The sequence below is a fragment of the Strongylocentrotus purpuratus genome, unplaced genomic scaffold, assembly GCF_000002235.5.
Source record: "Strongylocentrotus purpuratus isolate Spur 01 unplaced genomic scaffold, Spur_5.0 spur5_scaffold_19, whole genome shotgun sequence".
In the NCBI taxonomy this organism is placed as follows: domain Eukaryota; kingdom Metazoa; phylum Echinodermata; class Echinoidea; order Camarodonta; family Strongylocentrotidae; genus Strongylocentrotus; species Strongylocentrotus purpuratus.
In genome coordinates, this window is record NW_022145604.1 from 20,128,266 (window position 1) to 20,150,607 (window position 22,342).

A 22,342-nucleotide genomic window follows, 5' to 3' on the forward strand; every position below is an offset into this window, starting at 1 on the left:
ATTGGAAAAAGGTTTATCATGCATGTAGCTCATAAGTATTGATGTATACTGTAAAGGTTTAGAATCATCAAAATTGATAAGAAATGTGCACAATCTTGCTAAAAGTCACATGCACTGTACTCTGATGTATTTGGGAATATATACACAAACATGTCGTATGGTAGTGTGATCCACAACCTTGGCTGTTACTTCTCATATTTCGAATATGAGGGCATTTGAAGAGCCATCCTATTCAGTGAAAAAAAAATCAATCATATTTTCACACTAACATAGAAGGAATAAAAAAGCCCACAAATAATTTTTCACCTTTCCCAGAACTTAACCTTCTCTTTAAAGATTAAGCTGACTACTGCTCATTCAATCACGTTGTATTATTAACTGTCTAGTAATTAACTGGGAACGATGTGTTATGTAGTTCAAAAGAATAAATGTGTATTGTGTGGTTTCGAGAAGATTAGATGTCGCTGAATTTTGCATACATTGTAAAAACTCCACACAGATAACGTTATGTGGATCTACATACATGCAGGATGGTCAACAAACTTATATTTATGATGAAAATTTGGAACGTGGAAGGAGTATGAACTGCTGTAAATGCAAAGCACAAAGATCCTTGTGGCTTGGCTCCACGGCTTGTTGAACATGCTTAAGGGTTCTAAGATTCTTAGATTAAATCTGACGTAACGTGAGCTATATTTTAAGCATTTTATGTTTTTGGTCGAGATTGTTGCTGATTATGGAACCTGTGCAATAAAAAAGTACGCTTTTTGCTGTTATATGGCACATGTTTAAACCCCTTGTGGACCATGTTGTACGTGGAATCAATATTTCTAATGAATTCACTATTTGAAATGACTTTTAGTTATATTTAGAAAGTAATATTTTGAGAATTATGCTTCTTATCTGGCACTGTCTTGTACGATGGCTTGTATGATACTATTTTATTCAACTAAGAGAATGGGAAACATCACAATTCATTGTTACCGATACTAGAACATAGTTTCCCTTTAAAAAAGAAACTGCGTAGGAGAAACTATAGAAACTACTATCATTATTATTTGCACGCCGGTAATCATGATTTTATCCACAGCGCAAGTATCACGTCAAGTTGGAGTAAAATACATTATACAGACGACATGTGAATTATTCACCATGGGAAATCTTCTGCGAATCCTTACAAATCCTTACTCTAAGTATTCTAATACGGGCGAAATTTCCTGGCAAGCACCTTCATTAACACTGTGTATGTGTGTGTATATATATATATATACATTTGTATATATACATATAATATACACACACACACATTATGTTAGTTCTTATGGAAAGTGATGATTTACTATTTTTGTAGCACGGCAATTTAGAAAAATCCATGCTTACACTAACATTATACCCAAGTTAGTTTCTCTTTATAAATTTCCACACAAGGAATTTGTTTTATATAATAAAGAAAGAGGCACACGTGCGATTATCTCTATTATATGTCCTCCCTGTATTACATTATTTTATTGAAGTATATATCAATATATACAATTCTGCTCCATTTTCTGTTTTTTTTTATTTATGGAAACTGCCCCATACCCTAGCCCCCGCTGCGTACAGTCATGGTTCAGTCACAAAGCAATGGCCTCGTAACTGTGAGGCCCCAGGATCAAAACCGTGTCGATGTGCTATATTAGTGCCCTTTTGTGGGGCATTAATCCTTATTACTGTCATTTATGACTTAAGGGCGTAGGTCCCCTAGTTGATAAGCATAGTAGCATGCACATGCTTTAGCAGTCACGCAAAACACAGATTGGCAAATTATTATTCAATAAAATCTGAGAATGTATACTATATCTAGATCTATTATTTTAAAATTATTTTTAAAATAATTCCATAAATTGGGGTAAAACAAAAATATTCCAACTATATGAGCGACAGTGTATTTATGGGCCTTGAAGCATGTTGGCTGAAAGAATAACACTCTCTGTGATTGGGGAGGAATGTACCCCGACAAAAATATAGTGGATTGAAATAAACTCAAATTTCATTTCAACCAATTTGTGAAGTCACGTTCTTCAAATGCATAGTACATTATGGTTGTGTATAGAAATATTGATAATTATTTTTTTGTACAATTAATTGTTAACATCTATCAAAATTTAGATGCAAAATTTGGGGATATTCTTGGATGTCCTTGAAAGTTAGAGGAAAAGGAGAGCAGTGCAAATTGATGACACTTCCGTTAAGCTTTCACTAATCTAATTGCACGTTCGGCCCACGATAGGCTTTCTAGTCCATTCACCCGATGATCGAGTCTCATAGAGCTTCCGACTGGCGCCATTATGTGGAGAGCCAACATGGGCGAACCGCCGACCTTTACACATTGTTTAATGTTCCATAGATATTAAACAAATCTGTCCATTAGAATGCTCACTTAGGGCTTTTGATGAAAAGAACTAGGCTTTTCTGTTTTTCACTTTTACATTCATGTGTATTTGTTTCACGTAATTTTTAAAATGGTAGCACGACACAATACGTATATATATTACATGTATGTATGTAGATATTATTTTGAAATAGTGTATAGCTCACACACACGCTTTACATTAATGTACATACGCATTTACGATATAGACACGAACACCAACAATCTCAAGTAATTCATCGGTTAATAAGTGAACTAAAATAGTACCTCCACCCGTTTGAAATAGGTACCTTGCAATCGTTGGGGGTAATAACTATTGCAGAACCCTCAGGAAGAACAGTATTGAAGCCGACGAAGCTTCCCTGGATAAACAAAATTGTTAATTATAATAATTATTAGTATCATTATTATTATCACAAGTAGGCCTACAGTGTTATGACCACAATATCTGTATCAACTTTTCTTCTTCTTTTTTAGCAGATGTTTCTGTATTTATTTAAAAAAAATCAAATACAAAATATCTAAACAATAATAAAAGTACATAATTTAATTAATTTACATAAAAATATGTGACAACTGAATTACAACACAAATACATAGATATAATTGAAAACTTGAAAGTTTGGAGGTAAATAACAAAATCCAGACTCAATGAATGAAGACATGCAGAGAGTTTAATACTGTCAGGTAAAGCATTCCAAAATATATCCGGACTTATAGGCAATAATAACTTTTGGTTATTTAAATGTAGGTCGGATGAGTGTCGTGTAGGGTAAGAATGTATATTGTACAGCCTTAAGATAAATCTTTGTAACAAAAAGTTTGCAATCATTTTTTTTTTTAATTGAGTTTGTTCATAAAGAAAATTATGCAGTATTGCAAGACGTGATTTGAAGTTTTCAGCTAACTAACATGATTAATTATCTCATACATTTTCCATAAAATTCTGCGGATTTCTGTGTGTGCGTGCTTCACACAGACCAGTGCACTCTGAACGACGAGTTTACAGGTCACAAGTGGGGATAGCCTTCATGCGATTTAAGGGGAACAAGTCGGTGTGTAAATTGCACATAGGGCCATATCCATTGTTATATCTATATCCAATAATACAAATTGAATAAATTTATCGCGAAGGGATTTAATTACGATCGTGCGAACACTTAATAAACGTTTGCAGGGCAATACAAAATTAACGCCGGGAGAGATCAGTACTCATCAAAATGTAATTAGTCTCATCAACAGATTGATTAAGATTGACCCCATCTGTCGGAGATTCGTCCAAATTTTGTTTTTTATAATACGCATCGAGTCCATCGTCTGCGAAGTGGGAATTAGGTTTAATACGCACTGTTGGCAAGTTGACCGTGAGATTGCGCTGTGCAATAAACGGTTAAAGTGCCAGTTGATGGTTGAAGGTTGATAAAAAAAACTCCGTCATTTTTGTATGAAATGTTACATATTATATTCCTTCTACTGTACTTACCCTCTAACACTGATGCAACAAATCCTTTAAACATTCTCAAACCACAAAGATAGTTATGGCTTTCTTTGTAGGCATTACTGTGCAGTAAATCTCCCAACCGTTTTTGAATTCCCCAACAGTTTTTCCATGAAAATAAAACATAAGACAGGCTTTTAAAAATCTTTCGACACTTCAATGTCTGGAATGGTATATAGAGCCAATTCATTGCTCAAATTTGTGACGTTTTACATTCACCTAAAGTGTAATTAAATTGTTAAAATATTGTTGGGAGAGTTATGGAATCGATCAGATCAGTTTCCCCCAATTTTTATCATTAATAATGGTCTGTTTTTACTCAAACTTTCAGATTATCTTTAATTGTACATCTAGCATTGAAGTCACTACCTTAGCACCATTTTTTCTCATCTGTACAATGTTACCAAGTCCCTTTAAAGGTAAAGACCAGTTATGGTCATGCGATTGCATTGTGAAAGAAACGTTGTGGAATCGATCAGAAAAGGTTGATCATCTAGCATCTAGCATCTGCAAGGTTCTGGAATCATCAAAATGATAAGAAATTTGGCCCATTCTTCGTAAAGTTACAAGCACTATACACAGAAAGATGTATATGGGACTACCCTATATCTCTCACAGACCATGAGAGAAACAATTTACCAAATATATGAATTAGTAGGCGGTTTCCCGGCAAATTTTTTATCATCATGTATTAGTCAAAACATATTCTTTCACATGATTGGTAATGAGAGCTTCCATTTCATTTTTTGAAATTGGGCGTTTCCAATACTGGTCTTTACCTTTAAGGCAGAAAGTTAATCAGTTCAGTATCGCTTTAAGCAGCGTGTGCGTATAGGATACATGCGTGTATAACCCAGTGTATAGTGTTTATTAATTTTCACACTATGTGGACGTGTTCCTTCCCAAATTCTAATCTATCTTTTTCAGTCTACCGTATATTTGATTACAATCAACTACCAAAGTGTTGCAGAAATATACGATTATACGAAACACTCCAATTGTAGGAAGAATAGGCCTAAATCAGATCTGATATTCATAATTGATTAAAAGTAGATTCATTTGAAACCTGGTTATACGAATATTTCGTTAAATGATAATTCAATCATTTCAGTACATTATGTATTATGACGATTTAACATAATTACTCAATCTTGCAGGAAAAACAAACACATCGAAAAGCAGAAGCATGAGAAAAATTAAGGGAGAATGCTCTCAATAATACATTGCCAATATGATGTTCTCACATAGTGTCAAAACATTGATAGCGCTTAAAAGGATTGGGTTAATTTGTCTCCGATTGTGAAACAAAATCCTTGATTTAGTTCATGCTGCAATGATAATTATTAACCTTGAGGCTAGTCAGGAACTCCATGACTTTTACAAGCCGATCGCCTGTCTGATTATCAAGATATTATCTAGGGCGGGCCCTAGGATTCGAAATTGAAATCAAATTCTGCGTTTTCGTACGGTTTTATAACACTACGGTCTATTGGAGAAGACGAGTATGGTAAAACCGGTCACTCAAAGATTTTTATTTTTTGAGGCACTTTTTGATCATTTTGAAGCGCAAATTGTTTAGGGCTTCAATGTTACGCCATATTGCAGACACTCAGTGATAACACGTAGGGCCGTGCATCTCAGATTTAACATTGTTAAACGATGTCCGCTTACCCCCCCCCCCCCCCCCCCCCCCCCCACTGAGCGACTTTTCGGCTGGCTGAGTCGGTGCGATTTTTTTTGGACTCCAAAAAAAAAAAAAAAAAGTGTCCGCTTACCCCCCCCCCCCCCCCCCCCCCCCCCCCCCCCCCCCCCACTGAGCGAATTTTTGGCCGGCGCGATTTTAAATTTTTCGGGAGCAAAATATTTTGGGCCCGATTTTAAACCCCCCCCCCCCCCTTGAAAAAATCCTGCGTACGCCCCTGAACAGCGCAATGGCTACGTGCCTGAATATCAAAGGTTTCAGCTATAATCCATGAGAATAAAATTGCTTATGACCTTGGTAGAGACTAGCGTCGTAATTGATTGCTTTTATTCCCGATCACATATTCGCTTTATAGAGCCCAATGAGTTCATCAATATTAGGAGGCTAAAATAATCTGCGGCTGCCCGATTTCGACACCAGTGTTACGAGTGGCGTGTCTGGCTATATGCCACTGCCTCTCTCTCTCTCTCTCTCTCTCCCTCTCTCTCTCTCGCTCTCTATGTCTGACTGTCTGTCTCTGCCTACCTGTATCTCTTCTTTCTTTCTCTCTCTCTCTCTCTCTCTCACACACACACACACACGCATATAATCACACACACGCACACCAAAGTGGGAATGTACCAGGCCTACAATAGGTTTGGAGATAAGAAGTTGGGAACACATAGTACTTAGCGAGAGAGAGAGAGAGAGAGAGAGAGAGGGAGAAGGAGAATATTTGTTACAAAAAAAGAGAGAAACCAAAATGAAGAGTGGTGAGAGAGAGTGTGTATGTGTGAGAGTAAGGGAGATGATCATCTGAGAATGATAAAGATGATTTAAAATGTAAATTTTCTTGTTTTCCGCAGTGATTCCTGCCACCAGCATGCGTCTCAACGGGTTAAAAGGCTCATCGAGTCGAGTCTTCCTTGCTATTCTCTACACATCCATCCTCTGGTTCACTCTCGATGTGCTGATCCTCGCAATGTACTCCTCTTTGTCAGAGGACAGCAATGGTTCTACACACAAACTCCCCACAAACGCCGAACCTCAGCGAAATGCGCGCAATGAGGAACCAGCCTACGCGCTGTCGGGGGAAGCCGCACTGGACACTCATCTACGGAACGACATCGTGCGCGATGATTTAAACAAGCCCGCGGAGGCGAACAGAAGATTGGTTGCGCGCGGGGGACGTGGGCGACGGAAACCAAGCAGATTTTCTTGGGGGAACAACCTCGATAATAAACTCTTACATTCCAATAAATCAAAAGAACATCTGCAGCTGAGCAATGACAAACTAGTTGACGACCTCGTCGACGATAAGAGGCTCTTAGAAGTCAGAGGCGAGATGAAAAAGGAAATTGAAATGCTGAAGAAAGAGCTGGATAAAGTTCGAGGGAACAACGAGAAAATTGTTTTGCAAGGTCAGGATGATAAATTACCCCGAAATGACATAAAATCCAGTGATACTCGTCCAAGATTAGACCGAGGCAGTATCGATGATTCGAAGGTACAGAAGAAAAAGGAAGAAGCAGAAAAGGGAGACAATAATGGTGAAAAGAAAAAGAATAGAGTGAGTAAAATCATGTTTAGTCTATAACAACGGGTATTTGGGTTGGCATGTGTAAGTTGTTTAATGTTTTACATGATTATTTCAGTCATACGCAATATCACGACGTCCCCACTGTGAAAGTGTGTAATATTTAAAAACGAAGAAAGTTGAAATTTTAATCTCGAACGAAATAAAAACAAATGTCAAACATGTTTATTTTTAAAATAGCATTCAAATAATTTTAATCGTGCTGGTGAAAGCAAAATCATTCAATAGAAAGATGACTTACAGTTTAATACAAAACATGGTTGATAACAAACAAATATTCCATGATACTTCCTTAATAACTAGTGAACAGTGGAACAACATTAATGATCGAATGAGGCCGTGATCTATGCGTCTATATTGAACTAGAGACATGTTCTGACTGAACAGTAACTTTCAGAAAACCCGTGTATCTTTCATTTTCCTGGAAAACAGGAAAAGAATCTATGTATAGCTAGAATGTATCAAATCAACCTCAAATAAACTTAACCCGGCATTTTATGGACTAAAGAATTTGATTGAGGGTGGCTTCAAACTTGCAAAATCTCTTTAAAGAAGTGATATATGAAGCTCACACTTTAAATATTGTGTACCGACATAGATCCACTAACCTGCAGAGAAAAATATCCATTGGTGTTTGGTAAACTTCACATATTTTTGACGTTACCTATCACATTTGATAACAATAACGTTCTTTCTTGGCAGGATCCCTCAGCTAAGCACCTGATCCGTGATGTTGATGTCACCTCTCAACCACATAACCCCAATGGCCCGGGAGAACATGGCGCCGGGGTTCGGACCAAACTAGAGGAACAGGCCAAGGTCAAGATCGGCTGGGACCATGCCTACTTCAACGAGTACGTCAGTGATATGATCTCGGTGGAGCGGTCGGTACCCGATGTCAGGCACAACTTGTAAGTCCAAATTTCAAACTACTAGCATCTTGGAGACGATCGAGAAACCATCATTGGGCAATTTCAATAGCCTTGTCCATCACTGGCTTATGGAAATGTGCGAACATTACGATGACGTAATCCGTACAAGACTGAATGTGGAGAATATAGTTGGGTATTGAAATTGCCCAGGTTGAGTTCGAAATTTCTCGAAAGTCTTTGTAATCGTGATTTCTACTCCTAAAGTAACGACAGATGGCAGTACATCACTCAGTACTCGACACAAAACAGATTAAACAATTATTGACCATAATATGTATATTTTTATAATTAAATAATAAAACCTAACGTCATGCATACAAATGTTAGGCTATCTATGAGGCGCAAATATCAATAAATTTAATGACTGGCTTTTGTTGGCGCGCGAGACTAAATATGAATTTATGTTGCTCGACTCGGAGACAATGAAAATATAGTTATTTCTATGGCAATATATTTTCAAGACGTCGTTTATCTACAGTATTGTCTACCGATACTAGCATTGCTATACAGTGCGTCCCAGAAAAAACGAAACCGAGAAGTATCGATGTTTTATCATAACTTAAACACAACCATAATTAATAAATGATACATATTTGGAAAGCTTAGAGTCTCCTCTTTCAGTTGATGCTACTCACGTGATGTATATTTTATGCATGAGTGATTAAAAGCAATTTGAAGGAAGGAAACCGAAAAGTAATTTGGCGGGCGGTATCTGAATTTCAAAGAAAAATTCATATTTCCAGAAAGTTCATTTTCTGCTCTTTCATATGATACCTCAATCAAGAAAAATGAGCCAGGAATAACAAAGTTCTGTTTGTTTAAAGTAGCCCTTACATTTTCATAATTTTAACAAACGAATCCGTTTTCACTGGGTGCCTGCCGTAGCAAAAAGCAGATTTGACAAAAGACTTAACTCCGTTTCGTTGACAATCAGCCGTAGACAAGAGTCTTCATGCACGGCTGATTGTCAACGAAACGGAGTTAAGTCTTTTGTTAATTTCGTTTATTAATACGACAGGCAGCCAGTGAAAACGAATTCGTTTATGGAAATGCAAGCACTACTTTAAACGAACAGAACTTTGTCATTCCTCGCTCATTTTTCCTGATTGAGGTGTCATATGAAAAGGCAGAAACTCAACTTTTTAGAAATGTGAATTTTTCTTCGAAATTCAGATACGGCCCGCCAAATGTCTTTTTGTTTCCTTCCTTCAATTTGCTTTTAATCACTCATGCGTGAAATATGCATTATCTGAGTAGGATCAACTGAAAGAGGAGACTCTAAGCTTTCCAAATATGTATCATTCATTACTTATAGTTTTGATTATGTTATGATAGAACATCGATACTTCTCGGTTTCGCTTTTTCTGGGACGCACTGTATAATAAAGATGTTACACGACGAGGAATATGACAATTACGAATGACTTTGTAAAGTACGAGTGTTTATGCGTCATGGATGTGCGATTATAATCGCTTATATCTCACCATATAAAAGGCATTGACTTTTAGATAGAACTGAGCCAATATGACTATAATGTTGTGGATGTGAAGAGGTATCTTAGCCATGGAATTTCGGTACTGGTTTCGTCGACGATCTCCATACACTCAGAAGTGTGGAGTTTGAAGCCGAGATTGAATATGTGGTAAAACAGGGTGGTCTTTGGGAATCTCCTGTGGATGTTCGAAGGGAACATCGGATGCTGCGTGGTGAACTGGAGGCACTGGCTGCCCTTCCTGTATTGATCAATGTAGGCACTCAGGGTGGGGATATTCTCTAGGAAGTTGAGGCCACCATAGATGCGCCACGATTGCGGTGCGTTGTCTTCTTCGCTGACGAAGATCTCGATGACATACTTACAAGTCTCTTTAATAGTAGGCTCTACTTTGATCGGTGTCTCGACCAAGACCCCGCTTGGTGTGCTTGCAGTCTTGCTACGGAGATCCTGAGAGATGAGAACCTGCAGTTCCGGAAGCTGGTAGAAGGCTGCTTCCTGCTGGAGAAGCCGGTGCTCCTGGAAATCATTGGGGAGGCAGAGGGCGCCCCGCCGTAGATAGTTCAGAACGTGTCGGAACATCTGACCATCGCCGTCTATCATGTAATTTCCTGTAGTAGAAGTTCAAGATGAAAAGCAAAATGGAATGCTGAATGTGTAGGAATCATTGAGATTCGTGGATAGGCAGCACGATCGTATAGATTTTCGAAAAATCAAGTTAGGGCAATTCAATAGCCTTGACCATCACCTATTGATAAGCGTGGACATTATAATGAGGTAATACGTATTCGATACATACCTTATATTTGATATACATCGTCGCTGTTTTCACGAAGTGACGGTAGTGAAAAAAAATTGCATTCACTTTGCGTTACGATTTTCCTCACTACCGTCACTTCGTGAAAACAAGGACGACATGTTTGAAATTACCTTTTAGTTGAATTTTCAAAAGCCTCAACAATAACTACATGTATTTCAAGGAAACCTAGGCCTGTGCTTTTAACAACAGGAATTCTACCCTGGACAATTAGACCGGACAACTATCCCCAGGATAAATACCAACAAGGAAACTACCAATGATGCCATGAGATCACGTACCCTCTGACAACGACCCCCTGAAACAATTCCCCTGGGTATATCTTAAGAAGTTTAATTTGAGTATGCATATTGTTCTTGTGATGTCATTGAACTCTTCTTGAGGAAAGTTATTTTAAAAAATCATGAAGTTTTTTTTTGTAGTATTTAAAAAAAAATTGTATTCATTCATTAATGTACATCATACAAATTAAACAAATTATTTCAAATTATATAACATATACAGTACACAATATAAAATAAACCCACAACTCTATTATTTTGAATGAAAAAATCTTATCGTAATAACCCCCTTCCCCAAATTAAAACAAAAAACAATGACGAATCCTTAAAACAATTATTTAAAAAAAAAAAATTAATGAGCTCTTGCTAAACATATTGCGAGTTTCTTCCGATATTCAGTATAATTATTATAAATATTATAATTTTACCTTGGCCATCCTTTGGGGTCGGGACCGATGCTGTGAAGAGTATTCCCAGTAAAGAGTCGGGGTATCGAAACAGTGTGCTGCGACTAGTCATATACACCACACCACCTACGTTTAAACCAACGAACTCCTCCACGGATCTAGGTACGACCTGGACGACGGGGGCTACCGAGACCTTGGGCTGGACGGGGTCACTCCCTACACCCTTCTTTTTCTTCTTCTTCTTCTGATTAAGTCCGATTAAGTCACCTTCTCCCTTATTTGCTGCTCCCCCATCTTCGCTTGTCCGATCTTGATAGTGTCCTCCAGTATCATCCGACTGTTCCTCTCCCTCTCCTTTATCAGCTGCTCCCCCATCTTCGCTTGTCCGATGTTGTTCCCCAGTGTCCTCCGACTGTCCTCCGATTTTCTCCTGTTCCTCAGGCTCAGGTTTTTTCTCCTGCGTTTCCTCCATGAGTTTAAAACCCGGTCTTTCACGATGATTTTTTGAACGCTTCCCATTAGTTTTCTCAGTGTCCGCTTTGGTTTGTTCATTCCCCATGACAATCAATGACAGTTTGTAATGATGAAGACTGGATGACGGTAGGCGCTACGACAATTCCAAAACGGTCTCTATCTTTCTTGTTTTCCTTCTGCTTTTCCTCCTGTTTTTCCTTTTGCCTTTTCTCGTACTTTTCCTCCTGCTTTTCTAACTGTAGGAGCTGTGGCTGATCCAAAATATAAAGGAATGGCACAAGTAAGAAAAAAGATGTTAACATAAATCACACTGTACTGCAGTCACTTGTGCTGGGCCTTGTATCATGTCATAGGTATTGTATGGTGGCCCTGAAGGGACATCGCGAATAGACTAAATCGCGAAAAATTGGCGATAAAATTCACGATATTGTAAATTTTATCGCCAATTTTTCACGACGAAATTCACGAAATTCACGATATCGTGAACTTTATCGTGAAAAGTTCACGATAAAATTGACGATATCGTATATTTTATCGTGAAAAGTTCACAATAAAGTTCACGATAAAATTGACGATTTCGTATATTTTATCGTGAATTATTTTCTCCTGGCCTGGGCGGTTCGTAAACAAAACCAGCCCTAGCTAGCTTGATTGAAGACGATTATTATGACGAGACGTTTTTACGATGATTTCTGTGAAAATGGTAGGTTTAACTTCATATTATACTCTATTTGTATTTTATCTTTGACAAGATAGGGATAAAAGTAATTGCACAGCGGAAAAATTACCCGGTATGCAATTAATGGTCTAGATCATAGATGCACTCAATGGCAATGCATTTTCCCATACATTCATTTCCATGTTGTAATATCCTGATATAGAGTCTAGATCTAGGTCTAGACCTAGTATTGAGTTATGTAATTGATCTAGATCTCGATCTAGGCCTACTTTTATTAGTAGGCCTACGAACTAGCACACTCAATTTCTCAAACTGAGTCTACAAAGACTGACAGAGTCCATTGCAATAGCACACTCGTACTCGTCGACTAGACGCAAACTGAGCTGAGCTGAGCTGATTCAATTCGATGTAGATATTAGGCAAGCACCAGATCTAACTGTTATAGATCTACAAATCATGATAGATAAATACAAGGGATCGTTTAACAATGTTAAGTCTGACTCTGAGATGCAATCATGCATGGCCCTAGATCTATGTGTTATTTATAATATTACTAGATCTATGTCTGTGATACAGTGTAATATCATTATTTTATGACAAGATTAGGGGCGCTGGTCCGAGAATGAGGATCGTCTGCATAAACAAGGATATCCTAGTCGTAAAAACGGACAAATTGCGTTCGCGAACGTCTTTTTTTCATCGGCACTCTGCGGGTTTCAGGTTCCCAGCGCGGGCATCAGGATTCAGGGCATGCAAAAAAACAGATTCCTTGTAAGAAAATAACCCCAGTCTCCTTGGCACTTGTTCAGAAACGTGTCTAAAATTTGACCCGTAACTCCGGCGTGGAGATACCCTACTATAACATACCCAAAATGAAGTAAATATTCATTAAATGTCCATATAAGATCATGAGTTAAAAGTCGTTATGTTTATTACCTGTTTCGTGTCAATTTTTTTGTCATTTTTGGAGTATTTTTTGGAATAACAATGATATTACTAGATCTATACACTTTTTCTCAGGTTTCACGGCAAACCGCTGCACAATACAAGTGCAATAGTTTAAACATATTTGTGGCTTACACCCAGTAAATAAGATCGATTGATCGATCCGTAATTGAAAAACAAGTCAGAAAAAATCTTGGAACCAGCGGGATTTGAACCTGCCATCTACTGCTTGCCGGGCAGGGACTCTACCACCAGGCCATCACTGGTCCATGGCACAGTCACGATGAACTAGAAACAAATACCCAAGGGCTCTCCTGATTCATTCTGACTTATTAATATTCATTAGTCCGCCATAGGACAATAACTTTTATAAATGTAATGCTTCCTGGGAGAAATTTCAATAGTTTAAACATATTTGTGGCTTACACCCAGTAAATAAGATCGATTGATCGATCTGTAATTGAAAAACAAGTCAGAAAAAATCTTGGAACCAGCGGGATTTGAACCTGCCATGGACCAGTGATGGCCTGGTGGTAGAGTCGCTGCCCGGCAAGCAGTAGATGGCAGGTTCAAATCCCGCTGGTTCCAAGATTTTTTCTGACTTGTTTTTCAATTACAGATTGATCAATCGATCTTATTTACTGGGTGTAAGCCACAAATATGTTTAAACTATTGAAATTTCTCCCAGGAAGCATTACATTTATAAAAAAAAAAAAAATACAAGTGCAGTTCGATGGTGAGTTGCGGGCGGGCGCACGCCTGTGTGAAGTTATCTACCGTAATGAGGATCCGAGACATTACTTCACACAGGCGCGCATCCGCCCGCAACCCACCATCGGTTTGCACTTGTATTGTGCAGCGGTTTGCCGTGAAAAGGTGTAGGTATACTGATATCATCGTTTTTCCGAAAAATACTCCAAAAATAACAAGAAAATTGACACAAAACAGGTAATAAACATAACAACTTTTAACTCACGATTTTTATTTGAATACCTTGAATACCTTGAATACCAAAGCTTCTGGAAGAAAGCCGTCTCCAGCTGCCAAGCTTCCAGGTCTAACTTCAAGGGGGGGGGGGGGGGGGGATGTCCCAGCTTGGCCGGGTCTTGCACCATAGTCATTTTACATCTGAATCTTGCTTGCTGGGTCATATCAGGATTGTCATAATTGGAGTGTCAACTGGGAGAAGGGTGAATGATATTGCTCCTTCTTCCAGTGTTTGGACATTTAATGAATATTTACTTCATTTTGGGTATGTTTTAGTAGGGTATCTCCATGCCAGAGTTACGGGTCAAATTTTTGATAGGTTTCTAAACAAGCGCCATCTTCTTTTATGGGTTGTCCGTCTTCTCGAGGATTTATCGCCCCTTATGTGAAAGTCTCTGTACAAAATTAAGTCAATGTAAAATGCATCAATAAAAACATCGAGGAATCCGTTTTTCGCATCACCAACGCGCGGATTGGAAATTGGAAACGTCTGCGAAAATGCAGATGATCCTTATTCTTGTACCAGCTTCCCTACTGAATATTGAAGCCCTAAACAAATTTCGCTTCAAAATGATCATGAAGTGGCTCAAAAAAGTAATAATCTTTGAGTGACCGGTTTTACCATACTTATTTTCCTGAATAGACTAGGCTCAGGCCCTAGTTTATCAAAACCGTTAGGAAAACGCAAAGTTTAATTTCGATTTCCAATCATAAATAACTTGATAATCAGACAGACGATTGGTTTGTAAAAGGCACGGGATTCCTGACTGACCTAACAGAGGCTAAGCTAAAGGTTTAAAGGTTTAAAATTATGATTGCAGCATGAGCTAAATCCATGATTTTGTTTCAGAATCTGAGGCAATGTTACCGAGTCACTTTAAGTTAGATCTATATTACTATTAGGTATTTACTAGTCTATTTAGTGAATTTCGGCTAGCACCCAGGCCAGGGGCCGGTTTCTCGAAACCGTCATAAGTCTAACTTCTTGACCAAATCAGCTTTAGTAAGCTACTTGTCCGCTACATGTTTAACTAAGACCTCTTTTCCAAGATTAAGGACAACATCCTGACTAAGTACTTCCGTATGTACTTTTTAGTTGATGGGCAGCGAACTCGTAGAGTCCTATGATGCATGAAGTCTAACCGTAAACGCTAAAGGGTAATCCAATCACAGTGTGATTATCTTACCAAAATTCATCTCTTGGAGTGAAAAAAAAAGTGTTATGATGTTTTTCTTTTTGTTTTATAATGTGCAAAGTTTATCACTAGATTTTGTTTGCATATGTTTCTTTTATTATTCATTCAACAGATTACCTGGTTTGCATTCATGCAAGCAAGCCCTACAACTTGTAGTACAACTGCCATGTATCAACACTCCATACAAACCAGCTCAGGATGATGGGAACTAAGCTGAATGTATCCTTATTGAGTGTATGCGTTGAAATGATAACAAAATAAAAATTATCTTAGATAATGATGGGTTATAGATTGCTAAGCTGCTGTTACAGACACTGATGTTGTTTCCCTTCATATCCCTCGCATTCCCTTCTCTTTAACAACCCCTGGGGGCTGGCATAAGATGTTGTTTTCTTTATGAAGGAGTGTTACTACAGTCGAACGGCTTGTAATGCTTTTTTTTTAATTGTCCTTGCTAAAAACCTTGTTGATACATATGATAATATAGTTGGGAGAATTCCGGAATTAAGCAGATCATTTTTTCAAATTTTGATCATTAATGATAGCCTGTTTTCACTCAAACTTTCAGATTATCTTTAAATGTATATCGAGCATTGAAGTCACTACCTTATCACCATTTTCTCTCATCTGAACAATGTTAACAAGAACCTTAAATGAAGCTTGCACAAGAAATACTTTTATTTGTAAAGGTATGAACTAGAAATGTCCAATAGACACCAGTTTAAATATAAAAAGGACTACTTTATTTTTAAGACCTGTTAGAATTGTCAATGGAGAATTGGGCAGTTACCCTTTTTGTTTAAAAGTTGAAATGCAGTGTACATACCACATGTATGCTCATCTAAAGGTCTGTTAAAATGAGATCTGCTTACTATTCATAAGGACCGCTATTCATAAGGACCGCTATTCATAAGGACCGCTATTCATAAGGACCGCTATTCATAAGAACCGCTTTCATAAGGACCGCTATTCATAAGGACCACTATTCATAATTTGAGAAAAGGGTCATTATTCATTAGGGTCATATTCAAACATGTAAGAACCGCTATTCATAATCGAATAGGAGGGTTGCTTTTCATAATGTGAGAAGAGGGTGGCTATTCATGATGCGGAATGAGGGTCGCTATTCAAAATACGAGAAAAGGGTCATTATTCATAAGGACCGCTTTCATAAGGACCGCTATTCATAAGGACCACTATTCATAATTTGAGAAAAGGGTCACTATTCATTAGGGTCATTATTCATACATGTAAGAACCGCTATTCATAATCGAAAAAGGGGGTCGCTATTCATAATACGAGAAGAGGGTGGCTATTCATAATACGAGAAGAGGGTGGCTATTCATAATACAATAAGAGGGTTCGCTATTCATAATACAGAAAGGGTCGCTATTCATAGAAATTAAATAAGCAAACAGAATTATATTAAAGGTAAAAGTTTTGGTATGGGGTCGTGAATTTGGTTCAAATGAACATATTGGAAGCACATGCGATCCTACAGTATTCAGTGATCGTTGTCGCGGTTGAAATCAAGTTTAAAGAAGAAATTGTAAATAATAAACTCTCTATGTTGTATAGCTCCCTCTAAAGGTCAAGATATTAATTTAGCATTAAAACAATGTTTCTTGACTAAAATCGACCGATTGGCTATTCCCGTTTGGAAATTATATATCACAACTGCATATTCTGAGATGTTCATTTTAGCAGCTACCATTGGATGGCCGTATAGGCATTGATATTCAAATTTTCTCGAAAGCAGAAGTGTTTAGGGGCTAAATTTTCTAGTGCTTAAATGCATCCTTAGGGCATCCAAATATATCAACATTTTCAAGAATCGCTATCCGGCCATTTTCAAAATTCCCAAAACTTTGTATTACCTTTAAGAAAGGGGGGGGGGGGGGAACAAATTACAATAGGTGAATAGGATTGGGTTTTACTGTATTTTTTGTCACCACAGGAGCGGGGCAGATTCATAAGCTACATGAAGGTAATGGGGATGTCTCTATATAATCATCAAAGATAAAAGGTACAATATACTTTAAAAAAAGACATACCGGTAATACAGGGTACGCCATCGTTCGCATAACGCCTAACGGTCACAATATATCATATCTTAATGGCTTAAAATCTTGAAAATCTAACTTCCTTACTTATATGGAAAATATATCTTGCTATATTGTGTATAATTTATGAAAGGATGGTATATAACCAGGCGCGGATCCAGGGGGGGGGGCCAGCGGGCCTTGCCCCCCCCCCCCAAAAAAAAAGAGAGAGAGAGAAGGAAAAGAAGGGAAAGAGGGGAGAAAGGGAAAGAAAGAAGAGGAAGAAGAGTTGCAATTTTCCCGCCAACAAGTTGTAGTTCGGGGGGGGGGGCAAAAAGCCCTTGCCTCCCCCCCCCCTTCCCCCACCCCCTTCCCCCACCCCCCCAAAACGGGGGAAAGGAAGGGAAAGGGAAATAGGAGAGCTAAAAGGGAACAAAAAAGAGGAAGAAAAAAAGAAGGGGAGAACAGTTACGATTTTTCCCGCCAATAAGGTGTAGATCAGGGGGGGGGGGGGGGGGGGGCTTGGTTTATTTCTAATTCAATAGCGGTGATTTACAAATGCTGCTGAAATGACATAATTTTCAGAGATTTTTTCCTCAATGTTTAGTAAATTATACTTTTTTATGCGTTTGTTGGAAAATGGCAAATTCATGAAGAAAGAAAGAAAGAATAGTGAATTAAATGCCTAAAACCCTTGAGCTTCGGGGGCTCCACCCATCAACCCCACCAGGGGCCCTAAGGCGGGCCCCTGCATGCTTATGTGGCCGTTATAAAAGGCTCCGTCCCGTGGACCCCCACGCCAATTCATGTCCTGCCAGTGTCACAAATAAGGTATCAAAATATGCTCAGTTGACTGTTATTAAATGCCTATACCCCCTGAGCTTCTGGGGCTCCACCCCCTGGACCCCACACCAATTCTTAACCTGCCAGTGTCACAAATAAGGTATACAAATATGCTCACCTGACTGTAATTATTGCCCAAAGCCCCTGAGCTTCAGGGGCTCTGCCCCCTGGAGCTAACCTAATTTGTGTCCTGTCAATGTCACAAATAAGGTATGAAAAGATGCTAATCTGACCGTAATTTATTGCCCAAAACCTCTGAGCTTCTGGGGGCTCCGCCCCTGGACCCCACGCCAATTCGTGACCTGTCAGTGTCACAAATAGGGTATAAAAATATGCTCATCGATGGTAATTTAATGTATAAAACTCCTGAGCTTCTAGGGGCTCCACCCCTTGACCCCCGCAGGGGCTTCTCCCAAGACCCCACGCCAATTTATGCAATGCTCTACCTAATCGTACATACCTACCCCCCCCCCCTCACCTACTTTAGAAATGTTCAGCGGGGCCTGCATGTAAGAGTGGGGTGGTGCAGATCTTTTTTGTCTATCCCCTTGACGAAAATTGTTGGTAATATGTACTTGTCCTAAGGGAATGCTGCAGGGAGGGTGGGCCGAATGGCGCAGCGTGGTTGGACTGATTGGGGGTAGGGGTGATGTACATTATTGTAGCACGCCTTTTTTCTTTATTTCTTCAAAACTGTTTGTTTTTAATAAATGTTTTCGACAAATATTCAAGGCCATGTATCATCCCCCCCCCCATCGCTACGCCACAGCCATGGGAGTGGGGGTGTCCCCTTTTCAAAATTCCCCTTTCTTGTTATTATTTTGTTTGCTTATTTAATTTTTATGAATAACGACCCTCATTCCGTATTATGAATAGCGACCCTCTTCCCGTATTATGAATAGCAACCTTCTTCCCGTATTATGAATAGTGATCCTCATTCCGCATTATGAATTGAGCGAGGTTACCATTTCTATAATATTGGCATCAAGAGAACTGTACTGGTACATTGGTATGCTTACGAGTCTTAATGTTCTTTTAATCAGGAACAATGTCAAAGACCTAAATGTATGACCTTTGAAATATTTCAAGTCATACATATTTTCAAGTCATTGTAAATGTGCAATTCATTTGATTTCAACCCCAAAAGTTTTCTGCAATACTTCACTTTATGTGTAAACCATTGGTAGGATCTTAACACATGAGTAACTAGTATTCCAAAGCTAACCACTTGATATAATAGATGTTAAAACAGTTATTTAGTGTATATGTGGATGCTTTTCTAAGTTTAAACAAAAATTGTTTTGCTCCTTGATTTCACAAATTCTATAATGCACAGTACTTTACCAGATTGCCTCTTACGGTAAGCAGGGTATTCATGGAGCATTATCGAGATGGCATCAGGAAGAGAGGTATGAACTATGAAACAATTTTTGTATACGTGATGTTTTTGTATTTGTTATAATTTTATTCATGGATGTACCTAACCCGAAATATAAATCTTTCAAAAACCTGGAACATTTCTTAATAACATAAAACCAACCTTCATGTATCATTGCTTTGAATGGCATGCTTATAAAATATCTGATAATGCTATTGCATAATTTTAAATCAACTGTTGGGGGCTCCTGTTTATGTATCATTATATGATTGTTTTGCACATGTAAGCGTTGCTGGGTGGAATATTATTATAGTATATATTTAATTGTATTTAGGGTTTAAACTGTGATATATTTATCTTTCCCTTTATAGTGTTCGGCAGGTGAAGCGCATTTGTAGAAGCCTCGGACTTCGACGCCACTGCCCAGAATCATCTGAACAAGACATTGCCCAAACTATTTGTCCGATGCCCTCTCGCCTTATCCTTGCTGATCACACTGTCCACCACTGCAATGTCATCAAGCTGCTCGGAGTGTTTATGCAGTCCAATATCAAATTGTGTCCTTGTAATGCCCTTATTTAACTGTTTAGCAGCTCAATAAATAGTGTACATTCAGAGCTTCTTACTAAAGGTATTACAAAGTTTTGGTAAGGGGTCTTGAATTTGGTTCAAATAAACATATTGGAAGCATATACTATCCTACAATAATCAGTGATCGTTGTCGCGGTTGAAATCGATTCTAAAGTTATGAAATTATAAATAATTAACTTTTTATGTTGTATAGCTCCCTCTCAAAGTCAATATATTAATTAAGCTATAAAACAATGTTTCTTGACTAAAATCGACCAATTAGCTATTCCGGTTTGGAAATTATATATCACAACTACATATTCTAAGATTTTCATGGTCGCAGTTACCATTGTAAGGTTAATTGTTCAATTTTTCTTTGACAAAATACATCAGTACAACAGAATTTAATCAAATTGGGCAGGGATTATTCATGAGAAATGATAGGTTGATAGGTTGATAGGTTGTTGAGGAACCCCCGAAAATGTCCATACATGTATATAGCAATTTCTTTACTTTGACTCTAAAACTTAATGCTGGCACTCAATAAAATTTGACATTTGAGAGGGGATCTGAATTTGTTTGTATTGATTACCTTGCCCCTCATGAGGACTCAGGGGCAGTGCTCCCCTAAGGGTCTCTTGTACGTAGTGTTGCCAGATGTTTATGCATGAGGGGGGGGGGGGGGGTATATTAAAAAAATAATCATCTGTGGTACATTTTCGATGTAGGTACCCAAGGGCACAAGTGATAATATAGTAATATAATATAGTAATTGATGTGGCCACTAATTTTACAGGCTCTGTTAAACACAAGGTCCATTGATCTCTTGTTATACATGTATGTTGTAATGAAGGTATTGAAATGATATTGATATGCAATTATGGTTCAAGGGGAAAAAATATTTGCGTTCATTCCAAAGTTTTCTCTCCACTATTTATGTAAATTGTTTAGGAATTGTTCAGCTCTCACATTGCTGAAGCAAATGGTCATTTGATGCCAAATAAGATACTCATATGTTTGCAATTTTCCATTCTCAAATAAGCAGGGGGGACGTGTTTAGGGGGGATCTTCCCCCCCTGAAAAATTGAAAAAGTGAGAAAAAAGTGTATAGCAAATACTGACTAAAGACTGTAACAAAATTTTGGGGCTCAGTTGCCCCCCTAATAAAATTCAAACTTGATTTATTTCTAACTCGATACCAGTGATTTACAAATGTTGCTGAAATGGCATGGTTTTTCCCTGAGCTTCTGGGGGCTCTGCCCCCTGGACCCCACTAAGGGCCCTATGGCTGGCCCCTGTTTGCTCATCTGACCGTGATTGAATGCGTAAAACCCCGAGCTTCCGGGGGGTCTGCCCCCTGGACCCCACCAGGGTCTCTAAGACGAGCCCCTGGATGCTCATCTGACCGTTATTAAATGCCTAAAACCCCTGAGCTTCATGGGCCTACGCCCCTGGGCCTACGCCCCTGGACCACACGCCAATTGACGCTCCACTTGCTATGCTCGCTTTGCTCTACCTAATAAAATACTTTAGCCTCCCCCTCTTTGAAAAACATTCCACGAGGCCTGCATGTACAATGTTAGAGTGGGGATGCAGATTTTTTTCTCCCCCCCCCCCCAACGTTTTTGTTCGTTATACGCCACTGCTCCCCCTTCCCTCGCATTTCGTCCCCCCGGTCATGAAAAGAAATCGCCACCCCTGCAAATAAGCATTACCGCCAATTATGTTATTAAATGTACTTCTTCTGTTTTGTCTTACACACTAAATAGATGGGCATTTTTAAGCACATTTTTTAAATGTTCTTGAAAATCTATTACAAAAGCTGTGTGTATCAACTACAGATCTATTTTCCTATGTTCATACTTGGTTATACAGTTTATATTAAAATAACCTAACAAATGTTACCATAATCATGTTTGGTGTTGGTAATTACTTCATGTGTCAACAAACACTACACGTTTCAAGTGTAATCAGTTTTTGAGAGGTTTCAAGAAATGTAAAGTGTTAGCAGCCCAAATTTTGTGGCAAAAATTAACACACACTTCTGCAAATATTTGTAAAACAATATGTTTGAAGATGAATATTGATGACAGAATGCCCTATTTGAGTTTAC

The 22,342-nt window shown here is 38.4% G+C and overlaps 2 protein-coding genes and 1 long non-coding RNA gene across 3 annotated transcripts in view; 2 read left to right on the forward strand and 1 right to left on the reverse strand.

The window, feature by feature from the left end:
* Positions 1–6,807: 6,807 nt before the first annotated feature.
* LOC575949 (polypeptide N-acetylgalactosaminyltransferase 13) overlaps positions 6,808–22,342 on the forward strand; it is a 32,297-nt gene continuing 16,762 nt past the window's right edge. The window contains exons 1-2 of the mRNA XM_030990545.1: positions 6,808–7,159; positions 7,889–8,097. Of these exons, the coding sequence (XP_030846405.1) occupies positions 6,935–7,159; positions 7,889–8,097 (434 nt within the window). The 5' untranslated portion in view covers positions 6,808–6,934. The remainder of the gene's footprint in view (positions 7,160–7,888; positions 8,098–22,342) is intronic.
* Positions 9,475–11,920, reverse strand: LOC115926103. Its single transcript, XM_030990546.1, has 2 exons — positions 11,137–11,920; positions 9,475–10,221 (listed from the first exon to the last, which is right to left on the reverse strand). Exons 1-2 carry the CDS (start codon positions 11,672–11,674, stop codon positions 9,647–9,649), a joined length of 1,113 nt encoding a protein of 370 aa, XP_030846406.1. The 5' UTR covers positions 11,675–11,920; the 3' UTR covers positions 9,475–9,646.
* LOC115926104 lies at positions 12,141–20,410 on the forward strand. The gene is made up of 4 exons (XR_004064967.1): positions 12,141–12,292; positions 15,509–15,615; positions 19,618–19,690; positions 20,031–20,410. It is a non-coding gene; the product is annotated as an uncharacterized LOC115926104 (long non-coding RNA).